This window comes from Pygocentrus nattereri, chromosome 8, assembly GCF_015220715.1.
Source record: "Pygocentrus nattereri isolate fPygNat1 chromosome 8, fPygNat1.pri, whole genome shotgun sequence".
NCBI lineage: Eukaryota > Metazoa > Chordata > Actinopteri > Characiformes > Serrasalmidae > Pygocentrus > Pygocentrus nattereri.
This window is the reverse complement of record NC_051218.1, coordinates 31,455,209-31,480,009: the sequence shown is the minus strand read 5'-3', so window position 1 is coordinate 31,480,009 and position 24,801 is coordinate 31,455,209. Positions and strand designations below refer to the sequence as shown.

General features: G+C 37.4%; 2 protein-coding genes across 2 annotated transcripts in view; both read left to right on the top strand.

Annotated features, from left to right (window-relative positions):
• The first annotated feature begins 782 nt into the window (after positions 1-782).
• On the top strand, positions 783-16,115 carry lrit3a (info leucine-rich repeat, immunoglobulin-like and transmembrane domains 3a). The gene is made up of 4 exons (XM_017693382.2): positions 783-1,144; positions 6,885-7,351; positions 12,739-13,044; positions 13,367-16,115. Exons 1-4 carry the CDS (start codon positions 1,029-1,031, stop codon positions 14,428-14,430), a joined length of 1,953 nt encoding a protein of 650 aa, XP_017548871.1. The 5' UTR covers positions 783-1,028; the 3' UTR covers positions 14,431-16,115.
• A 3,745-nt stretch (positions 16,116-19,860) lies between these two features.
• The window catches only part of egf (epidermal growth factor), a 43,427-nt gene continuing 38,486 nt past the window's right edge, over positions 19,861-24,801 (top strand). Inside the window, exon 1 of the mRNA XM_017693384.2 lies at positions 19,861-20,288. Coding sequence (XP_017548873.1) covers positions 20,108-20,288 — 181 coding nt within the window. The 5' untranslated portion in view covers positions 19,861-20,107. The remainder of the gene's footprint in view (positions 20,289-24,801) is intronic.

Here is a 24,801-nt window from a genome sequence, read left to right as displayed (position 1 = left end):
ACACACAGTATCTCACAAAAGTGAGTACACCTCTTGCCAGCTATTTAGATATTAATCGCTGTGGTTAAGTTATTTTCAGAGGACAGTAAGTTTATACTATTTATGCTATACAAGCTGTACACTGACTAAGTTATATCCAAGTTTCATTTCTATAGTGTTGTCACATGAAAAGATATAATAAAATATTTGCAGAAATGTGAGGGGTGTACTCACTTTTGTGGGATACTATATATATAGGAAAGTACCACATATGTTTATATATATATATATATAAACATATGTGGTACTTTCCTACATTTCTCCATAAATTTGGCCTAAAACCTCATTAGATTTTCACAATAGTATTTAAAGAGTACCAAATTAAATGAAACAAAACTATTAGACTTTAGAGTCATTTATTTATTGAGGGAAAAAAAGGACATGGGAAGCTTTAGGGGAAGCAAATTAATGCAGAATTAGAAAATTCTAAAGGGTTCACAAACTTCCAATATATTTACACACATTTTGTCATTTTTAGTGGTCTCATATGTTTCTGTGTTTTACATTTTTACATTAGTAATACTTTTTTCTATCCTCTGTTCTCTGTTTTAATGCTCGACTGAAGATAGGGATTGCTCTCAAAGTACTCCAATTTTAAATAAAGGCAGACTGTTTGATTGATTGATTGATATAGTGTTCCCAAATTGTTTAACATTAAAAAATGACCAATGAATTCTTAACGCTCCTCCCTCCGCTCCCACATACGACTTCCATGACCTACTCAGCTTGGAGAAATCCTCTTTCTAATCCACACTCTCCTCCACTCACCCCCCCAATCCAACACAATCCAGCCTGATCCACCTATCCAGCCAAACCTGGAGACGTGCTGGTCACCTGGACATGAGAAACGGAGCTCCGGGAATGCCCAGCGTCCGCTTTTCTTCATTTCCACAGTGGGCCGGTGGCTGTGTGAGTGTCGGTGGATGAGTGAGTGTGCAGCAAGTGGGCTCTGATGTGTGTGTGTGAGTGTGTGTGGTGCTCAGTGAAGGATGCAGCGTCTCCTGGTGGTTCAGGTGCTGCTGTGCTGTTGGCGGTTGGTCCAGCCATTCTGCCCATCACAATGTACCTGTGTGTTTCACTCCCGCAGCGATGGAACAGGAACCAGGTAAAACACCTTCACTTCACCAGCCCGTATATCATCACTGTCATATTAATAGATCATTATTTTAAAATGTCAGCTGTGAAAAAAAAAAGAAGCTAAAAATGCTTTTTAGCTTATTCTGATCATCCTTGTTACCCTCTGAGGTATGTTAAAATTTCATGATGAACAGATCATTAGAAATGATTAAAATCATCATCATCATCATCATTATCATCATCATCATCATCATTATCGTTGTTAACTGCTTAGTCCAGAGTTGCAGCATGATCAAAATTTATTTAGTAAAAATCTGGTTTCATTAACCTCCATTCAAAGTTGACAATGTTTTTCCTTCTCCTGTAAAGTTACCACTTTCGATTATATTCATCAAAAATTGCCCAAATTGCTACAACATTATGAAATAAGCACTAATATCAACTTTTATATCCTAAATTTCATAGTTAGTGAGACAATATGTAAATATAGCTTCTGACACACACACACACACATACACACACAGAGATTCTCTTTCAAGGCAGAATAATAAGATATAGGGACTCTATAGATCTCTATATAGACTCTATAGCTAAATAACATCAAATAACAAGTTAGACATTGTAAGTGGAGTCTACTACCTGAAAGCGAAATAGCCCTGATTTCACATCAAACCTATTTGCAAATGAATCATAATAACCTGATGAGCCCTTATTTTGTGACAGAAATGACTTAAATAAGAATGATGTAATTATTCTTAAATAAATAAATAAAACAATGGTACAGCCACAGTGCATTGTAAGTCAAGTAATCTTATCAGAGAAAAAAACAAAGATTTATTGTCTTGATTTCACTTTGGCCTAATTATTATGTCCAAAATGACATAAGAATATTATGAAAATAATATTCAACTTATTTCTAGATGTTTGTTACCTTCATTCTACAGGCAGATCATTTTGTTTTAAGAAACCATGCTTCAAGACATGTACCAGTAGTATAAGAATAATATGTGGATGAAATGAATTCTAGGAATCTAGAAATACGTTTAATAATATTATAGTTACAGCAACTGCAATGGATACTATAACAACACCTTAGCAACCACCTGGGATACAATAGCAATGGCCTAGTATTACCTTAGCAATCACCTGAGATAGCATTGGTCCAGCCAAGCAACACCTTATCAAACCTCCTCTGATAACAAAGTAATGGCCTAGCAACCTTAGCAACCACCTGGGATAGCATCGGACCAGCCAAGCAACACCTTAGCAACCTCCATTGATGGCATAGCAATAGCCTAAAAACACCTTAGTAACCACTGGGGATAGCATCTGACCTGCCAGGCAACATCTTAGCAATCTCCTTTGATAGCATAGCAAAGGCCTAGCGATACCTTAACAGCCACTTGGAATGGCATAGCAACAGCCTAGAAATACCTTAGCAACCACCTGGAATAGCATGGCAATGACCTTTTATATTCTATGTATACTCTGTAATGTACATACTGTTAGTATGGATTTTCATTCAAGTATGGCACAAATTCAGGGGGTGAAATATTTAAACTTAAAGTGTGAATGTGGGTTGTGGACAACAGTAAACAAAGCACTTCTGAAACCAACCCTTAAAAGCTAAATACTGCATCAAATAACTACATTCTGTTTTAACAGCTGATTTGTTGCAGCTGCCTGTGAGGTTGGCTTCTAATTAATAGAAAAGTCCATAGATAAGCTAATTTCTCCATTGCAGATTATCTATCAGCATAATTTAAATATAGACAACATTTACACCCATAATTCAGTTCCAAATTGAGTGTAACCTTACAGAAACATTCATTTTTGTGACCTGCAAACATACAAGCACCAGTGTGTTCTGAGTAGCAGTGTACATCTTCTACTTAGCATATTAATGACGCTGATAATCACTTTGTTCCTCTTAAGCAACATAAACAGATTAGCGCGCACATATTCCTAATATTTTCCTGAGTGATTCAGCATGCTGCTATATGAATCACTGATGCGGTCTTTATCTGAAAACACTGCATACAAACCACATCAGCATTATATTTTGTGGACGACTGAAGAAATGTGAACTTATTTGGAACAATTGCAAACAGTGCAAACATGCAAGTTTAGTTTAAATCATTTGATTCCCTTTTTTTTTTAGCTCAAGCAAGTGTTTCTTTCAGATCAGAACATGAAAAAGAGCATTCTTTAGAGAACCATTTTTATAATTGGTGAACTATTTTAAAGTTTGAAGAAACTACAAATAATGCTTGTTTCTTTTTCCTGTTGATTTCTGCTTATTAAATTTGTATTATGTCTTAAAAACTCAATTTATTTCTACATGGCTATTTTGCATTCAAATTAAACGTAATGTTGTTGTTAGTGTGCGTTTAAGACTGAAATATGATATAAACGAGCTCTGTTCTAATTGGCTGCCCTGTATTGTGCCTCATTCAAAGAACAGCCCAGGCTGAAACACACCTTATAACTTAAGCATGCTGTTGTTGCAGCTTAGTGTCCATACTTGGAAGTTTTGAAAATTTAACAGCGGCATCTTTTCCACTGTTCAGCCAAATGATTCTCAGGGCTGTACTGTGCGGTTCCACGCTGGTGCGGACTTGTGAGACCATTTACAGTTTCTTTTTCTATCTGTAGTGCTAGTAAACCATAAATTACTGAAGAACAACTACACAAAAGAGTGGCTAACTGCTAAAAGCATAGCTAGACACACAACACCCAAGACAAGACACTGCACTTGTCACTGTATTGGTTTCTTTTTTCAGTTGGGCAGTTACTGAAACAGAGCCTGTACTGCAGTGGGCTACACCTGTAGCCAGCTAACAACACTAGCATTAGGCCCTGCAGGGTACAGTCAAGTCAAAGCAATGTATATGTCGCATATTACAACCCCAATTCCAATGAAGTTGGGACGTTGTGTAAAACATAAATAAAAACAGAATATGATGATTTGCAAATCCTTTTCAATCTATATTCAATTGAATCTACTACAAAGACAAGATATTTAATGTTCAAATGGATAAAGTTTATTGTTTTTTGCAAATATTCAGTCGATCACAAGCAAGGATGGGGTGAGGTTCACCACTTTGTGAACAACTGCGTGAGCAAATAGTCCAACAGTTTAAGGACAACGTTTCTCAACGTGCAATTGCAAGGAATTTAGGGATTTCATCATCTACAGTCCATAATATCATCAAAAGATTCAGAGAATCTGGAGAAATCTCTGCAAGTAAGCAGCAAGGCAGAAAACCAACATTGAATGCCCGTGACCTTCAATCCCTCAGGCAGCACTGCATTAAAAACCGACATCATTCTGTAACGGATATTACCACATGGGCTCAGGAACACTTCAGAAAACCATTGTCAGTGAACTCAGTTCGTCGCTCCATCTACAAGTGCAAGTTAAAACTCTGCCATGCAAAGCGAAAGCCACATATCAACAACACCCAGACACGCTGCCGGCTTCTCTGGGCCCGAGCTCATCTGAGATGGACAGACGCAAAGTGGAAAAGTGTCCTGTGGTCTGACGAGTCCACATTTCAAATTATTTTAGGAAATCATGGACGTCATGTCCTCCGGGCCAAAGAGGAAAAGGACTGTCCGGATTGTTATCAGCGCAAAGTTCAAAAGCCAGCATCTCTGATGGTATGGGGGTGTGTTAGTGCCCATGGCATGGGTAACTTACACATCTGTGAAGGCACCATTAATGCTGAAAGGTACATACAGGTTTTGGAGCAACATATGCTGCCATTCAAATAACGTCTTTTTCAGGGACGTCCCTTTCAGCAAGACAATGCCAAGCCTCATTCTGTGTGTGTTACAACAGCGTGGCTTCATAGTAAAAGAGTGCAGGTACTAGAAGACTGGCCTGCCTGCAGTCCAGACCTGTCTCCCATTGAAAATGTGTGGCGCATTATGAAACGCAAAATATGACAATGGAGACCCCGGACTGTTGAGCAACTGAAGAGGTACATAAAGCAAGAAAGGGAAAGAATTCCACCTACAGAGCTTCAACAATTAGTGTCCAAAACGCTTACTGAGTGTTGTTAAAAGGAAAGGTGATGTAACACAGTGGTAAACATGCCCCCGTCCCAACTTCTTTGGAACATGTTGCAAGCATCAAATTCAAAATGAGTGAATATTTGCAAAAAACAATAAAGTTTATCTGTTTGAACATTAAATATCTTGTCTTTGTAGTGTATTCAATTGAATATAGGTTAAAAAGGATATTCAAATCATCGTATTGTTTTTATTTATGTTTAACACAACGTCCCAACTTCATTGGAATTGGGGTTGTATAACAGGCATTATAACAAAGAAAAACCTATCCTCCTGTTTCGCCATTTGAGTCTTGGTTCCTCTTAAGGTTTCTTGAGAATGACACTTTCCAATTAATATAAAATAATAAAATAGAGAAAAGGAGAAAAACAGCCGGTCAGTGGAGTGAAACATGTAGATTAAGCAATGATAATTGATTACCGTTAGAGGCCTATCAGAGTAACAATGAGCAACAGATCTGTGAAAATGAGCCACTGTTTCCTTTGAAAACCAGTAACAACTGTAGAGCAGCTCAAAGTTTCACAGAACAAGTCAATTTTTTATATTTATTTCATTTCAACACCAGACATTTGAATTTGTGATTTCAGATATGAGATCCTTTAATGTATCCTTATTTATCTTTTAAATAGGGTTTCAGTGCAAGACACCGTACATTCATGTTAGTTTAGCCCAGTGCACTACAGTTCAACACACTACAAAACAGGTTTGATTTCAGCTTTCTGTCACTCCCATACCGATCAGTCCACTTTGCTCTTGTTGTTATATGTTCATCGTATATACTTGTGATATCAGAGCATCAGTTAGTCCGATTGAACCCATACTAAAGTATTTGGAAGCTAAGCCAGCTATAAGAGAGCAGCTGGCTGACATTAGCTTAGCTAGGAAGCTACAGCTCCAAATACTCCCAATAATTTTTGCATTCTAATACCAGCCACTCAAACTTACCTCCTCAGATTTGAGTCATTACCATCTAAACTTGCATGAGTAGAGCTTTTGTTAGCTAAGCTAATGCTAAAGTCACTTTTTTTCTGGTTAGCAGCGCCATTTTACATTTAGAAATTGGTGTTAGATTGAAGTTTTAACATTTATTTAATGCAGGATTTAAAATCGTGCGCTGCTTTAATTTATTTGGCGTATGTTTACACGAACTGAACTAATTTGATTGTTTTCGTGTTGTAAATGCAAAGCAGGATGCACGCGGTACATTACTGGCATAAATGTAAAACCAATAGATAGCAAGCATACTGTATATCGGTCCACTGGCTTGATAAGGTCGGCACCCCACTGACTGTTTGCCATAGGCCCTTGAACCACTCAGATTATTGTCCTGCAAAGAAGCTCTAACTCTCTTAATCTCCCCAGTCAAATTTTTTAGAAAACAAATTCTGACAAATATTACAAACACCTCAGAGAAAAATTACTAGGTCTAATATAAAATGATTTTATAGAAAGTGTTGTTGCTGACACAGTGCTAGATAAAAAAAAACTAAATTAATTTACAAAGAATAACAAAAGAAGGAAGGCAATATAAGTAAATTAGACTGAAAGTGGAAAATGAGCAATTATAAGTGGAATTTTTTCTATTGCTTTAAATGTTAACATCTTGCTTTTTACTTTTGCTCTCCAACATTGAGTTTAGTGTCTCATTCAGTGTCTCCTGATCCTCTGTAACATTCTCCATGCTTCCCCAGGACCGTCCTCTGCAATGACCCAGACATGTCGGACATCCCGGTCAACGTGCCGGTGGACACTGTGAAGCTGCGGGTGGAGAAAACGGCGGTTCGTCGGATTCCCACTGAAGCCTTCTACTACCTAACTGAGCTCCAGTACCTGTGGATCACCTACAACTCCATCACCTCTGTGGACCCAGGTAGCTTCTACAACCTGAAGGTCCTGCATGAGCTCCGGCTGGACGGCAACCAGATCTCCACCTTCCCCTGGGAGGCCCTGAGAGAGATGCCCAGCCTCAGGACGCTTGACCTGCACAACAACCGCCTCACCAGTGTCCCCATGGAGGCTGCCCCTTACCTGGTCAACATCACCTACCTGGACATCTCCAGCAACAGGCTCAGCACCCTGCCCTCTGACCTGGTGGATATCTGGCCTCCTTTTTCTGGCATTGCGCCAACCTTGAATGCTTCCCAGAAGATCGTACTGGGTGAGTGATGACTGAAATAATTATAACACATTACACACACACGCACACACACACACACACACACACACACACACACACACACACACACACACACACACACACACACACACACACACACACACACACACTTTCTAAGTCACTTATCCTTCTGGGTTGAAGGGTGAGCTGGAGCCTATCCCAGCAGTCTAATAATGCATTACTTTTTTCTTCATTTTATTTTTTCCAACCTCCAGACCAGGGAAAACACAGGACTTAAACACAAGGGTAACAACGGACAGATGAAAACACAGGTGGAGACAATCAGGGGTGGAGTCATGAAACAAGGGGGCAGGAGTAGAAAACCAAAACAAATGCACATGGACAGGACTGGGAGGGGGCAATCGTGACAAGAAAAAATGATTGATCAATAGAAATCTAAAAATAAAAAGTTAAAAATAAATTCAACATTAAATACTAAGCATTTTGAGAATTATTAAACAAAAATGCAAAGAATGCTAATGAAAATAGAAGAAAATACAAATAATTAAACAATTACAATTTCTACATTACACATTTTTAAAAGAGCTAAGCATTACATATGATATGCTATATATGACAATATTTATGGCTATCATAATAAATTATGTCACAGTATACATTTCTGAGCATTTATGGATATTATCACTACTTAAAGAACACTGAAATCCATTTTTCATTAAAAAGAGAGAATAAATAGTCTAACTGGAGTTTGTGTGGTGCAGCATGAACATATGAACATCTGAACAAAATACTTTCAGTATTTAGTATCTAACTGTGACACGTATGTTCTTTTTTGTTTTGTTTTTTTTTTTATTCCAACATAATATCCAAAAACTTTGTGTCCAAATGAAATATTGTGATACATATTGAGCATCATGACAATGCTTTATTTTTGCCTTATTATCTACCCATATACAGTCAGACACTATTCAGGTATATTTTTGTTTACTAAGGCACAGACATAAATGTACCTTCAATTATGCAACAATAGTCATACAACCAAATTGTGTATGTGACATATTGTTTTCATAATTTACTAGTTAAAAGGTATGCTTTTATACTTTTTAATAACCTAGGGGTTAACAACAGAAAAGTAAATAAGGTTGAATTTAATAAATAAATTGAGACAATCTTTTACAACTTTCAACAACAAATCAAAGCAATTTAAAACCATAACTGGCACAATTATGTTCCTAACTGAAAATACTAAAGATACCCTGAGGATTCCACCCTTCTCATGTTTTTAGGTAAAGCATTGTAGAATAAGATTGGATAATACATGATTTTTGCCAGAATTGGAGGCACATTTGAAAAGTTTATGGCCTTCTTTATGAATCATAACATCTTTTTTACAAGGCACTCTGCACTTTAACACTGTACTGATGTAGTACATGTATTCTGATGCACATTATTGTGTGGTTGGATGGTATAGTGGTTAACACTGCTGCCTTCTACACTATAGACTGGGGTTCAATCCCCCACCTGGGCAAACTCCCTACACTATGCCAATAATAGTCCTTGGGCAAGACTCCCAACACCGCCTTGGCCTACCTGTGTAAAATGATCAAATTGTAAGTCGCTCTGGATAAGAGCATCAGACAAATGCCGTAAATGTAAATTATTGATGTTCCTGATTTATTTTATTGTTCTGTTTTAGAACATTACGTCATGAAAAGGTACAAATATATACTTTTCACCTGGAAAAACCTATTTAAAGTACACAATTGAACTTTAACACCACTTTTGTACCTTTGAGGGAACATTTACATTGTTTGTACCTTGATAAACGAAGAAATGTACCTGCACAGAATCTTCAGTGTATAAAGAGAGACAAATGGCTGGGTTTGAAAGACATTAATGTAATCTTTATAATGTAGTATTTCCGTTGTTAGTTAGGGTTACATTTGTCTTGTGGTGTAAATCTAGTCTTATTTTTGAGTAACCATGAACTTTGCAGGTGTGTGGTGTTGCTGCCTCGTGAGCAGCTGTGTCTCAGCTTTTCCTCCTCCCCGAGGATTTAATCTCATTAGTCTTCCCCCGTGCCGCTCTTATTTAAACTTCCATATCCAGTCTCACGTGGCACTGGGGCCTTTGGTCATTATTAGGGCTCCTGGTGCATGAAAGAAAAACACAGTTTTATGGTCAGCAGACACAATATATATCATTGCTGTCCTTAAAATTGCTCTTAACAAAAAAATCTCTTTAAATGAACTTACATTAAAAGTAAAGAACATTTGCCATCTCCTTTAAGGTTCCGACTAAACAGTGAAAAGCAATGATGTATTGAAAGGTTAGTTGAAATATTGGAAATGTGACACCTCCACAGACTGTAGGTTATTGCGTACTTTGCTATGGCAGTGCTAGTGTTAATGTGCTAGGATCTGGATAAGTTCTCCCTCTCTGTGGCCTAGATATCACACTCACAGCAATAGTGTGAGAAGGTCAGCTGATGTTAATAGGATGTTTCAGGGCACGCTAATGCCCAAATGGAAATAAGGCCTGTCATGTCGTGCGCTCTGTGGCCTGGGAACAAAAAACAAGATTACGGCTTGGCAAAAAAGGAGGAACAAGATGTAGAGTAAATATGCAAATCCTTCTTTAATGAATAGAACAGTCTGTAATGGCAGGCTGCAATACATACATACATATACACACACACACACACACACACACACACACACACAGATATATATATATATATATATATATATATATATATATATATATATATCTGTGTGTTTGTGTGTGTGTGTGTGTGTGTGTTTATGTATGTATGAACATATAGATAGATATTGCACAATTTGCGTTTACCAATATATTAAATTCAGCTACCTGGACAGAAAACTTGTGCACTACAAGTTGCAGTAAAAAGCCACATATGGGTCATTCTCCATTTGGGGTGGGAACCCATGTCACAAAGTGCTTAAAAAAGATGCTTAAAATATTAGGCATAGCTTCAAAAGTTGGTATGTACATTTGACCTAAGATTAAATAATACTTTTTCTTTGTGATTACTTTTCCCTTATCATTTTCATAGTTTCATAGTCACTCTGCATCTGTAAAACAGCTTCTCACAAAACCAGTTTTCAAAATTTGAGAAACCATTTTTTACCAGAATGTCACTGGAGTCACAAGTCACTGGTGTTACACTGTTACACAATATTCATACAACACCATTGACTGTAAAATATGTTTTTCATGTATGATAAAAGGAGACGTTAATGGATATATTACGATAATTTACTTTTGGGATGAATGATTTTTTTAAAAAGTATCCAACCTGAATTTCCACTCCAGATGGAGAATAACCCATTTAAGTATGCTGTCTGTAGAGGATGTGTTAACTTGTTTCTACTTCGAAAAATTACAAAATGTAATGCAGCTGAAATAAAGATTCTCTTTTATTTCACTGCAAAAGACAATACACTGAAGTTGAATATGGCAATGATACATACATTTGAGAGTAAATTCAGTACATTAACTTCTCAGCATGGCTAAATGACTCCACTAAATCCAGTACTCTACTAAATGTTACTTGTGATATACAATGAACAGCTATATTTGTGATCATCTAGTTATGACTGTTAAAAATAACTGCCATATAATGATGAATTATCATCAGATTGTCCCCAGCATTACGCAAATGTGCCAAAAATGTTAGCAAGTGCAACAATTCAACATAGTGGACAAAACTGCTAAACTGCTCTTAGTAAAACCATCATAAAGTTAACAACTTTGAGAGAGCTGTTATTAGCTACGTGCCTTATCTATAGTGTCTTTTCCCAGTGATGGGTCTACCCAGTGGAGTCCCTAAAGATAACCCAGGCTTCTCTGTCTGCACAGTTCAGCTCACTTAAGTACAGGTTAATCTGCTAATGGAGTTTCCTACTGTGAGAATTTGTCAGCTTTGAGTTTCTCTGAAGCTCTCATGCTAGGACAATGATAGAAGTCTTCTCTCGTTCACTTTTAAACACTAAAACCCAGTTCAGGAAGCTGTGAGTACTGTACATGGCAAAACAAGCCAGGAGCTTTTGAACTTTCAGAAAAGCACCAGAACAGAACCAGAAAATCTTGGGTTTTTACGTGTATTAGAAAGCTTAATAAATCAAAGCATCTGTTCTTAAATATTCCTTTAATCACCCATGCTGATCATCTATGCTGTTTGAGTCTTAGACACTAATTTGAGAGTAATTGAGAATACAGAGTTTGGCTTCCCAAGATATTCAAATGTTCATGTTTTCTCAGATTTTGCTTTACAAAAATCCCTCATGTACCCCCAAATAACTAGGCCATTTCCACCTGAATCCCAGCATTTATTGAAGTTGAATTGAAACTCACCCCCAGCCTCACTGAACCACAGTCTCACCAGTGTTTCAGTTGCTGTCTTCACCCAGCTGTTCACATTCATCAGTGATTCATGCCCAATTCTCTGTTGACAGTTAACGGACCTGCCATCCTACTATAGACAAAGTTTTGAGTGAACACTGCTGGAAATGTGCAGCACCTGATGTTTTACTGCCAGGACTTCCTGTTATATTATGTTGTGAATGCTATGGAATAGCCAAATTTACAGCCTCTTCCAGATCTGTCTGAAGGGGGTAAAAGGATGTCTCAGAATGGTGAATCTATACAAGTTAGCCAGTTCTTAAAAAGGCGAATGAACCCAAGTTACAGGGTCAACACCAGACCAGGTCAGCAACCAAATTAATCAAACACAATACATGGACAAAGACAAGTTAGACAAACAAGTGAGGGTTGTAACCAAAAAGCAAACATACAGATTTACCAAGTCAAAGGGACAATAGGGACCTTTAGATGGTCCACATGTTTGCTCTGTCCCTGTGTGGCAAGAGTTGGGATCCAAAGTCTTGGCATCTGAGATTAGTTATCCAGTCTCAATTTCAACTACTCAATCTAGGGGTTTCTGAGGACTGGTTTAAGAGCCATTATTCATAGTACTCACTGCATCGAACAACAGAGCCTCATGAGTTTATGTTCAAAGCAACTGTTTTGTCAAAGAAATCTGTAATATTTTTAAGAAAAGAAAAAGTAATTGTCCTCATACAAAAGGGTTCTTCATTTTGGAGAGTCTAGATGCTGATGCTGAGACTATGCTCACTTTTATAAATACAGGTTCTGAGATGGTTCTTGACTTAGATATATGAATATAGGCAAACCTTTTATTGGTATATAACCAACCTTCAGTGAAATTTGAATGTGTTTTTGACTTTTGCCTCTTTTTAGAGTGTAGTGGAGTGGAATGTTATTCAGTCTATACTCTTGAGACAGGGACACTTCACTATTGCTTTACCATCACAGTTCTAGAAATATTTAAATGGTACATAATATTTTGTGTTTGATGTTTGCAGGTCTCCAGGACAACCTGTGGTACTGTGACTGCCGGATCTCCAAACTTATCGAGATGTCCAAGATGACAAACATTCCAGTGGTTTTGATGGACCCATATCTGTCCTGCAGTGGCCCAGAGAACCTGTCTGGTGTTCTCTTCCAGAGAGCTGAGCTGGATCAGTGTGTCAAACCTTCAATCATGACCTCAGCCACAAAAATCACCTCTCCTCTTGGCAGCAATGTGCTCCTGCGCTGTGATGCCACAGGATATCCCACTCCTACCCTGCTGTGGAGCAAGGCAAATGGGTTAGCTATAAATAACACAGGTAGGGGAAATCCAAAGTAAAGTCTCTATCTGACCTTAAATGACCTTCACATTGTTGCGCAAGTGACCTGCTGTTGAATTATACTGGATGGTGACCATCAATGTGCACATGAGCAGTGAAGTGTGATACTTTAAAGTGGTTTTGCAGGTTCTTGATGAACACAGCTGCAAATTTTCACATACATTTTAAGGAACATTCCTCCTCTTGATGGTCATAGAAGCCTTCATCTGCAAGCCAGTGCATGTCAGTTTTATCATCAAATATCAAGGAAGTACAGGTTTCGGTGAATTCTTCTGACCTTTTTGATTGTATTTTCTTGTAGTTGTCCAAGAATCTCCCGGTGAAGGTGTCCGGTGGTCCATCCTCAGTCTGCATGGTATCGAGGTGAAAGATGCTGGCGTGTACCGCTGCAAAGCCAAGAATGTTGCAGGAAATTCGGAGGCCTTTATCACCCTCTCTGTGGCTGGGATGGATACAACAACAGTGTCCCTTTCATCAAGCATGACCAAGAAACCTGATGACAGTCCAGGATTAATTACCCAGTCTCTGCCTCCAGTTACTGGCACTGTAGTTCCAACATTTACATCTTTTAGGCCTACTACATCCAAGCCCCCCATAACCACAATGCCATCTGTACCTAGTCGGATGAACCTAGGCCCGGGTGGAGGCATTCAGAGGTCTCCACCTGCTGGAGATACACCAGCTAAGATGCAGCAAGGAAAGGATACTAAAGGTCTGGGTACCAGCGATAAATCTAGGAAAAAGGGAAGTGCCTACATCAAGGATATCGAAGTGGTTGAAGAGACTGGAGATACGGCAGTTGTGCTATGGACAACTGAGGGTTTGCCTAGCGATACACCCTTATCCATGGTGTACTTCCCATACGACACAGAAGATAACAAGGAAATGCTAGAGACTGAGGTTGGGTTGGGGAAACTTCTTTTAGAGAATCTGCTGCCCAACCAGGTCTACACAGTCTGTTTGGTTGCCAAAGGTTTTGTGTCTGGAAAGGACCAATGTGTGAATTTTAGCACTCTGGACACCTCTGGGGATGATAGCCAAAACAAGTGGCTAATGATTGCTAGTGGGATTGCTTGCGTTTTTGCACTCCCACTTATCATCCTTCTTCTCTATAAGATTGTGTCACTCTACTGTAAGGGGAGAGCCAGCAGAAATGCTGGAACAGATGAAGACCTCTCTAAAGAGACTTATGTAAAGTTTGAGACTCTCACAATGAAACAGAGGACACTGAATGGACAGGCGAATGACCTCTGGGCTCGGAGGCAGACACAGGAATCAGAAAGGATGCTTCTTTGCTCCCGTTCAAGTATAGACTCCCAAATGACTTACAAAAGTGATAGCTCACGATCAGAGTACTTGTGCTAGCTAACAAGTTTTTAGCCTAGAAACCAATTCCTGGGAACTAGGAATTATTATATTCATCATCTGGGACAATGTTGCCTGTGCTAACTCCACCATTTGCAATGAGAACACTGCAAATGTTGTGCATAATCACTTCGTATGTTACTGAACTAAAGATGAGCCCATGTAGATGAAAGTGCTCATGATATCACAAAACACACTTCATCTTGCCACCAACATGCAGGCACACTATGGGTGGTTTCCCACTGCACATTTAAAAACACAAACTGATCCAAAAGGGAACCAAAAGAATGTACAATTCTAGTTTGTTTTCTACCAGATCCTTTGGGACCAGAAAATTTGGACTTGTGCTTTTTCCATTGGCCATCAGTCAGGTTTTTGGTTGCTGCTCAAAATCGACACCAACAGGAATGAAAGATACTCAAGGATGTTCTCTGATTTTGGAAACTCTTTCAGCTGAAGCTTACAACAATTTAGCAAACTCTTTACACTAACAGGTGAAGATAAAGTCTCCAAGCCCTACTGCATTGCCAGTTGGTGCCCCAGAATGTAATTAGGAAAGATTACTATGTTTTCTAAGCTAAAATAAGCTAGTTAGGAAGCTAACAGGTTAGCATTTATGCTAGCCTCCACAGAATGGGTATCTTGACAAATGTAAAATACAAACTTTAATTGATTCGACACACAGTTGTGTGCATTGCAGACATTTGTAAGCACTAATTCATTTCAGCTCAGATAGTGTTATGTTAAGATAACTGGTAAGCAAGGTAGCTAATTAGCCAAATTAAATGCCTTAGAGTGGCATAAAATTACCAAAAAGACAATTATTGTGACAGTTCCAGCTGTCTCTTAAGCAGGTAGAAAACAAACTAGAATTGTACATTTTTTTGGTTCCCTTTTGGATCAGTTTGTGTTTTCAAATGTGCAGTGGAAAAACACCCTTATTGGCCATTCACCATACACTTTTGAAGTTTGCAATCAATTGCAGTCTGTGTCTGGGTAAGAGAGAAGTGTAGTAGCTTATTATTTACAGTGTGATGACACATGCATGAGGTATGGAACACAGAATGTGAAGTACATTTAAGCTACTCTTAAGAGTTTGTTTATGTATTAGCAAGGGAGGTTCACAGAGAAAACACAGAAAACACAGTCAATTTATTGCCTTATAATACTATGATAATTCCTCTTCTTTTTATTATTTCCTGTTTTTTAAATGGAGTGTTTTCTTTTATTCACTGTACCCAAACATACAGTGCATGTTTGTATTCAAGGTGATTATTTTTTATGGTATATAATGTTCATAATTAATGTAAATATGGTATATTATCTCCTTATGCAATGATCATTAGCACCTGACTATTAAGAATTACTGAATTAATTTTGTGAAACAAATTATTTGAAACGGTTTCGTTCAGACATGCTAACATGGCTAACAGAAAGCAGTTGGCCTAACAGTTGCTGGAATTCCTCTGTGATTTCCTCTTGGAAGAGATAAAAGATTGCCTCTTTTAGAGAAGATCTGACAGATTTTAAATGCAGGATTTATTGTAGTGGTGTTGCAAAGCCCTGCCAAACACACACCCACACACTTTCTTCCTGAACCAGTGTATGCATTAAACCTTTGCCATGTTTTCTGTGATAAATCTGCCATCTTTTACAACCAGATAAACTTTAAAGGGTAATTAAAATGACTGTAAGTGTTTTATTTGTCAGATTAAGCATGAACTGATTCCTTTAATGAGTCTGAGTAGCACATTATTGGGTTAGAATTGACTGTGACTGTGAGATTAGAGAGTGCAGAATCTTTAGCTTTAGTATGACATCTGTATATAAAGTGTGTTATACAAGCATTGCCTTTTTATACACAGATGCATATACATTTGCATCTGGAATTTCAGCCTGAGGAACAAATGCCTGAAATGTTTTACAGTATAGATTTGAATGCTATCAAATCTGCACTTGTACCTTTAAAGTTAGTGTTTAATTGCAATTCCAGTGTGCTGGAGCACAGAAGCAAAAAAAAAAATAAATTACTGCTGTCCAATTACTCATGCACTGGTAATGACACATCCCTCATGTAATCGAGTAAAATGATAATATTATATCACAAGGGCTGATTTTAGCTGTAAACAGTGCTCAGGGCTCAACGTGGTCCACATTTTTGCTCCATACCAACTTGCAACACAAAAAAATTTACTTGAGAACCATAGGCTTACAATCTAAGTACCACAGAGGGATCTCAAAAATGCGGTTTTCAAGATTTAGTACTATTTAATAAAAAGAGATTTTCACATACTGAATTCAAATTTCTGCATAATTCAGTGGTTGACATGTAAGAGTCATTTACAGTGGTGGTGATAGGAACCATGGGTCGCCATGACAACAACACAAATATAGCCATTTTATTTCATATCCAAAACCATCCTAAACCATCAGTGAACCTACCCGTGTCTTCTGAGTTTTATATGGAATGTTGATGATGGTAAACTAGTGTAAAAATCTAAAACAGTAAATTTTCTTTGAAGACTATTTTGCCTCACATTGTCCTGCATGTGTCCCTCCACCATGAATGGATTCAAAAAGCTCAAAATTATGTCAAAATTATCATAAAACAATGGCTTGGACATCAGGCAGTGTATTCATAAACATTTCATGTAATACATTTCTGTAATGTAATGCCACTCTGAGAGACTTTACACCTTAAGATCTCATTTAATTATGCAGAAATTTTGAAACTTTGGCATAACCCCTCTTTATGTATTAATTCTTGTTCTATTCTTTCATGCAAAAGAATATTATTAGGGTGGGGGACACCTAGATATTCAGAAATAGCCATGTATTTTACTATTGTATATTACCAATATGTATCTGGAAGCAAAGATGTGCTTATGTATGTGACCGCATGACCCAAAGGGAGCTACAACATAGTTTTACACCTTTTTGCATAAAATATTTTTGGAAACAGAGAGTGTTTTAAGGCCATTCCCATGAAGGCACATACACATGTGTCCAGCTGTACATGTCCAAACAACGCTAATCTTTCCAGCTGTCATGTTGTCATGCGAACTTGGTTTAACCAAAGCTGTTGAAGAAGCTTATAGTCCACAGTACACTTCATGTCGAAGCCATCACGGTAATCACACATTCACAACCAGCCTGTTGAGGAAAAATGAGGCCATGGCTTTTTTAAAAAAGGTTTTACAGGGCGTTAAAACAAAATACAGCACATCATGCTAGACAACTGTTCAAGGTAGTTGTTCAACTGTTCAAAATAGCCATTGTTTTTAGTGCTATTTAAAAGTAACACAATTACACAATTATCACAATCACAAAATTCATAACAAAGATAGCTACTTAATGATATTTACATTTGATTTACATGCTGTATCAACAAAGTTGAGACTGCACATGTGAGTTTTCCTAAAAATCCTGAAAAGCATCCTTTGAAAAACATTTTGAAAATGTTTTTTTTTTCTTCGATCAAAGTAATAACTTTTCATAATGAAATATATCCTCTCTTACTCACAAACATAAATGTGGCATAGATTGAAAGTTTAGAAACTGCACTTTTCTCACAATTCCTTTATTTTTAATGAATTATTTAAAGCTTGTTTTAAGCAGTTTAAGCAGTGATGTTGTCCCTTTATTAGAAAATCTATTCAATATCATGTGCAGTGGCAGAATAAATTTAGGCTTATTCTTATTGAACAGAATCATTATGCTTGTTGTAGTTAAACTAGGCAAGTATTGTAGTAGTGCTCTTAGTTATTTTTGTTTTGGATGGAAACAAAAGGGTTAAACTCTTAAAACACCCAAAAGAATGTTTTGGAATGGTCTGAAGGCCTAACATGTTAGACTATCAACATAATTAGGAAGTGGCACGGAAATCAATCAATCATGCTTTGATTTACAATAAGTGGAACCAATATTAAGACAAAATACATCACAGTAGGCCTCCTGGAAGTTCTTAGTAGGTCGCTGACTGTGAGTATGAGTTGTAATCTAAGCAGGTTTGGGTCAGTTGTTAGGAATGGAAAACAATGGCAACAGCTCTTTGCCAGTACTCTTTACTGAAAGTGTCACTGTAAAACTAATACACACAAGTTCAGATATAAAATAATGCCTGTTACAAGCTTCAAATGCCTGTGTTTAATCTAGAATGGGCAAAACATGTGCATGTGAGCAGCATTAGCTTACATACTTTTAGTATATCCTGTAGAGATGCTAGCAGAAGTTAGCATTAGCTCAATTTATAGCCCAAAGCAAACGTTGAGCTCCAACTGTCATGGCTCACCACTGGACCAAAACTAGATTTAAGTAGAAGTTCACAACCACCATGACGCAGCAGACGATTATTAATATGACCAATGGAAGGAAAATGTCACATGACTGAAACACACAGGAATACCACTCGGCATGTTCTGAATGCCTGTGAGTAAGGCTGTTGTGATGCGTTTCCTGTCCAGTTTAAGTGGGCCAACAGGGAAGCTGTTGTTTTGTTTTTTTGTGCCAGCATTCTTTCCCAGAGAACAGGCAGCACAGCAAATAACAATATGACAGTTATCCACAGAATAGAAGGGCTATTTGACAGGGTCAACAACAAAAAAAACAAACAAAAAAAACAGGCTAACTATGGTGTCCACTGCTCCATGGCTCACTGCATTATCTACGTCAGACGGCAGACACATCCTGTTGACCATCAACAGTTAGGGGACATTTAACTTTGCACACACGGGTAAATATTTATGCAAATAATGTGAATAATGCTAAGCCCCGCCCACTATATCCTCTTATTGTGATGTCAGCACTCATTAGCGATCAAAGGTTTCAAGTGTTTAAACCACTTTTGGACCAAAAGAGTTTCAATATACGGTCTAATGACCCCTCCTACTGAATGTGGTATTAATACCACCCAAATATAATAACATGTCCAATATTTATTGTATATATTTGTACCATATGTGCTATACATAAAGTAAGAGTAAAGTAAGCACCCTCTATTTATATAATTTCCAGTCAAAATGGCCATTAATAACATAAAAAGAAATATAAATAGAAATAGAAATATAAGTATGACCACTTGCATGAAGAAGGAGAAAGTCAAAGTGATTCTATGGAATTTCTAAACTTAAACCAAAATAATGCTTTTGCTCTTTCAGTTAAATAAATGAAATAGAGCTTTAATAAAAAGCATTTTACAAGGTAAGGAACATTTTGTTGCTCCTGTCTTTTTGTCCCTGTAGAAAATAAAGCACACTGTAGAGGATGGGCTTTTGGGTGGCTTTTCTCCACGTTCTGCCGCAATAGCAGCCGTGTGTTAGTCTCAGTGATGGCATTTAGAGAGTTCTGAGTTCAGGCTGAGACTTTAACAGTGGGAGGGAAAAACAGAGCAAGCTCAGATTCACCACGGGACGGTCAGGAATTTCATACTTTGCTTCCAAAACAGCCAGAGTACAAGCGGGCAGGCCGGGGAGACTGGAGGCTTTCTGTAAAGCTTGGTGTGGAGAAACAGCTAGTTTCCACACACTCTGTTATGTAAATGCGCCTTTTGGGTTTTTTTGTCTTGTTTTGTTCACTCTTGCACTCCTGACCTATGCTGAGGCCCACGTGGAAGATGCACGGAGGTCACGGACGGTTGCCGTGGTACTGCAGCCGTGAAAACGACTGAGAACAGAATCTTATGTACACTGATGTTTTTGGCTTTTTGGGTTCTGGCTTTTGGTCATTGGGTATGTTTTGGTGGAAGTTAGTAGCCATACTGCACCTGTGGCTCTTGGTGGACAGAACGATCTGTGGCCCAACAAAATCTTCATCATGCTGGGGTGGACAACCATGGGCTTTGGGGAACTGGAGCTGTGTGGGTGAGTATGCCTTCATATATATATACCTACTTTGTATTTAGACTAATAGGCCATTTTATTAGAAACCCTACCATATAGGTGCACTTTTACACCCCCACCTCTTTTACACCCCATCCCTCCTTAAAAGGGACCATCACAGGACCATCACCAGCATGGCTAACACAAACAGAATCAGCAGACTCTTTAATTGGGCACCAGCAAGGGAGGGGTTTCTGATAAAGTGGCCAACAACCTGTTCTTATATCAAGAAAGACACAATTTAAAAACAATGAACAATGTTGTAGCTAAATATATGTAAAGGTTTTGCATCAGTCAGTGAAGAAAAATTTTGGAAGAAATGTTGGACATGCAGGTGCCTAGATAGTTTTGGGTGTATATATATATATATATATATATATATATATATATATATATATATATATATATATATATTCTAACGCTTGTTTTCATTGACGCAAATGGAAAATGGTCAGCACATACAGATTTTAAGAAATATAGATATTATCCCAGCACAATAGATGATGGAACAAAATTGATCGATTTAAGTGCAATTAATTTTTTTTAATCTAAATAAATAGATTAATGTTTTAAAATACTTTCTTTAATTCTTGTTATAGGGAACCAATAACCAGCTTAGCATTTCTCATGCAATTTTTAATTTGTTTCATATTTTTAGTGTTGCATTGTTCTTGTTAAATTGTCAAATCCATTTTGTTTTCCTTTTAAAATATTTGTTTGCTACAAGTTGTTGTTTCTTGGTCAGTGTCGTGTGATCATAGATGTATATTCTTGTTGGAAAATTCTCAAATGGCTCCTCATGATGTCGATAAAGAGTGTGTTAAGCTGTTTTTTTTTCTTTCTTCTGTTTAAGTTCAATTGATTTGAGAAATAGTCACACACCTTGTATGAAAGAGTGAAGGACTCCCTGCGCTTGATTGAGTTGTACTAGATGAAGAAGGGCTTGTGCAATCTTAACTTGGGCACAGTCATCACTCATCATATTAGATTAGAGCTAAGCCTGAGATTATGATGTTGCTTTTGGCGTGCTAAAAATAGCAGAATGAATCTACAGTATGTAGGATGGTAAACACAGGAAACACTTCAAACACATTTTAATATAAAAAAAATAGTAGCTGCAAGATAATATCAAACAGACACACTGGGTGGCTCATTTTAGTGTCTGTCCAAATAGTGTCTGTGTTGTTAATTCAGTTCAATTCAGTTTAACTGTATTGCAAATGGAACCAAAACATAATAATGAGTAATTCTCCCCTGATACAACCTGTATGCTACACACAACAACAGAAGCAAGGCTGAACACTGTAGTGTTAATATCAGGACCTCTAATATTTATATCATGTTTTTTTTTTATTATTATTATTCTATTTTTCTACAATTAATGTTTATTTATAAGTTAAGTTAAGGATTAGTGTTGTTTTTTTAGAGTCTATTTAAATTCACACTTTTCCTGTTTTCAGTACACTGTATGTCCTGTACATATTGTAGTATTGACAATAAAGCTGACTGGACTGTAAAAAAATGCTGAAAGAAATATATTACACATAATCTTAATTTAGTTTCACTCCCTTAACTCATATGTAATTTATCAGGCATGACGTCTTAGCTTCCTTAGTTTTATGCTCCACCAAGTTCCCTGCCATGTTATGCAGATGATAAAATGCAGGTTTATACAGTTAACTGCAGCATATGAGCTTCCATTACTCGCAAAAATCATCGAAATTGTTGAAACCCTTAACCTGGGCAGTAAGTTTCACCAGTACAAAACACTGTATAATACTAGAATAACTACAAATGTGGTTAAAAAAACAGCTAGTTTAGTTATTAATATGTTATTTAGAAGAATTCCATTCAGTTCAGTTCCTTTTGCACTGTACATCAAGCATATCTTGGATGACATTTGAGGTAAAGGTGGAAACTGCAAGCGTATTATCCTTAACTATCCATTTAAGTAGGTACACAGTGTAATTAATGTATGTTTAAGCATGAGCTCTCCTGAGTGCTGTAATCTCTGAAAGTAAACTAGTGGCTAGCATATGACCTCTCCCCACCTCCTGATTAGCCATTATCCAGTGCGATTAGTGGTGGTCTCAAACACACTTCAGTGTGAGGTTTTATTTTAGAAGCACTGATAGCTGGAATATATTGTGACTGTTGTAAAATCTTGTGAGTGGATTTCACAATGTTTACATTTTGTGCTTGTCATTTACTTATTATTAAATATGTACATCTGTTCCACATGAATATATCAGCACAACTACTGTATTTTTGTTGATTTATTTTGGTACTACATACAGTAATTATACAGAATTCATGTTAAACTAGACTATTCGAATTCACTTTTTTAAACCTTGAGCTATTATGGTTCAGTTACTGATGTAAAAAAAGCTATAAAAATACAATCCAATGGAAAAAAGAAAAAAAACAAACAAACAAAAAAAAAACAATGTCCAGCAGCAAACAATAAGGGAGCAGTTTGTGAAAACTATTGAGCGTCACTTCATTATGCATTTTCTGTGCTCTATTCTTCTATCCTAGCAACATGGCAGCGTCTTTGTGTAATCTGCTCGAGTAACCTCAGTTCAACGTGAAAAGCTTCCATTATCACACTTGTTGCCAGGGAAACGACGGCTTTTCTTCCGCAGCCGTCTGAGCCGGCCATGAACTTCACTGCATTGCAGTGTGAAAAGGTCTGCTACAGAACAGCATTAATTCACCTGCTGAATGACATTTAAGGAAGGGGGCATGTCAGGAAATATCTACTACTAAGCAAACATCTATTCGCTGAGCCGTTGGAGCTTATTTGTATGAAATACCCCAGACATTTAGCTTTAATAACATTTAGTCATTCAACTTTGTTTCATTGTAGCATTGATAGAACATATTATAGAGCTTGTCATGTTGTCATTCTGCAGTTGGTGTCATGCCCATATAAGGAATTTCAGGTCTAAGCAGTTTATCTCTAAGGGGAAAAATGAAGGGATCACTGTCGCATCCTGTGGCAGACATAAACGTCCCAAAGCCGATACTTTTGTCCTGGGTATGTTTTTCCCCCCAAAAGGTGAATGGTTGCTCTGAATGATGAGGTTTTTTAGCAGTGAAAATATGAATAATGCTACACATGACAAGCAGCTCCTGCACCTACTATTAAAATCCAATAATATATTCTAACACATGAGCTACTCAAACTGCAGCCTAAAACTGCCAATGCCCCTAAACTACCACATGGGACAAAAGCATGCTGATTTGTGTGGGGTATTTTAGTCAGGTCAGTCTTATGATGTCAGTTCAGTGCACAGCAGTGTTAGCTTACATGTAGCAATATTTGTATTTCAGCTCCTTAATGACCTCATTCTTCAGAGGATTTGGTGACATTCAGAGGAATGTCTGTTTCTGAGGATTTCTGTCATAGAGAAAATCAGCTTAGACCCTCCTAATATGGACAGTAAACTAGCGGCTAGCATATGAAAATCAATGCATGGGCTCAGGAACACTTCCAGAAATCACTGTCTGTAAATACAGTTTGCCATGCAATCCATAAATACAAGTTAAAGCTGTATCATGCAAAGAAGAAACCATATATAAACAGAATCCGGAAATGCTGCCACCTTTCATGGGTCTAAACTCATTTAAAATAGCCTGAGGTGAAGTGAAAAAGTGTTCTGTGGTCCAATGAATCCAAATTTTTAAATCTTTTTGGGAAAAATGGACACTGCATCCATGATGGTATGGGAGAGCAATAGTGCACATGGCATGGGTGTCCAGCACATCTGTAAAGGCATCATTGATGCTGAATAAAATATACAGGTTTCGGCTACATATGCTGAGATCCGGACAATGTCTTTTTTCAGATAAGGCATTGCATATTTCAGCAAGACAACACTAAACCACATGTTGCATCCATCACAACAGCATGGCTTCACAGAAGAAGAGTCCAGGTACTGACCTGGCCCACCTGTAGTCCAGACCCTTCACCAACAGAAAACATTTGCCGCATCAAGAAAAGAAAAATATGGCAAACAAGACCAAGGACTGTTCAGCAGCTAGAATCCTACATCAGACAAGAATAGGACAACATTCCTCTCCCAAAACTCTGCTCTCCTCACTTCCCAGACATTTACAGACTGTTGGTAAAAGAAGCTGGGATGCTACACAATGGTAGAAATGACTCTGTCCCTTTCTTGAGATGCGTTGCTGCCATCAAGTAAAAAATGAGTTTTTTATGAAATGGTAAAATGTCTCACTTTCAAAATCTGATATGTGATCTATGTAATAAAATGTGGATCTATTACATTTACATTTATTTACATTTTACATGGCATCCTTATATATATATATATATATATATATATATATATATATATATAAAATTCACTGAACTTCATACCTTATCATTGTTTGAAATAGATTGTCATACAGATATTTTTGGTTATTTAGGTTGCAAAGCTTGTTTGGTTCTAACAACTTAAAATTGTGCTAAATTGCATCAATTTAA

What these genes read in the sequence shown, in the direction of transcription:
- lrit3a (XM_017693382.2), top strand. Translation starts at nt 1,029, where the DNA reads ATGCAGCGTCTCCTGGTGGTTCAGGTGCTGCTGTGCTGTTGGCGGTTG. An exon ending in AGCGATGGAACAGGAACCAG is followed by an intron (nt 1,145 to 6,884) that starts GTAAAACACCTT and finishes ATGCTTCCCCAG; the next exon opens with GACCGTCCTCTGCAATGACC. An exon ending in GTTAGCTATAAATAACACAG is followed by an intron (nt 13,045 to 13,366) that starts GTAGGGGAAATC and finishes ATTTTCTTGTAG; the next exon opens with TTGTCCAAGAATCTCCCGGT.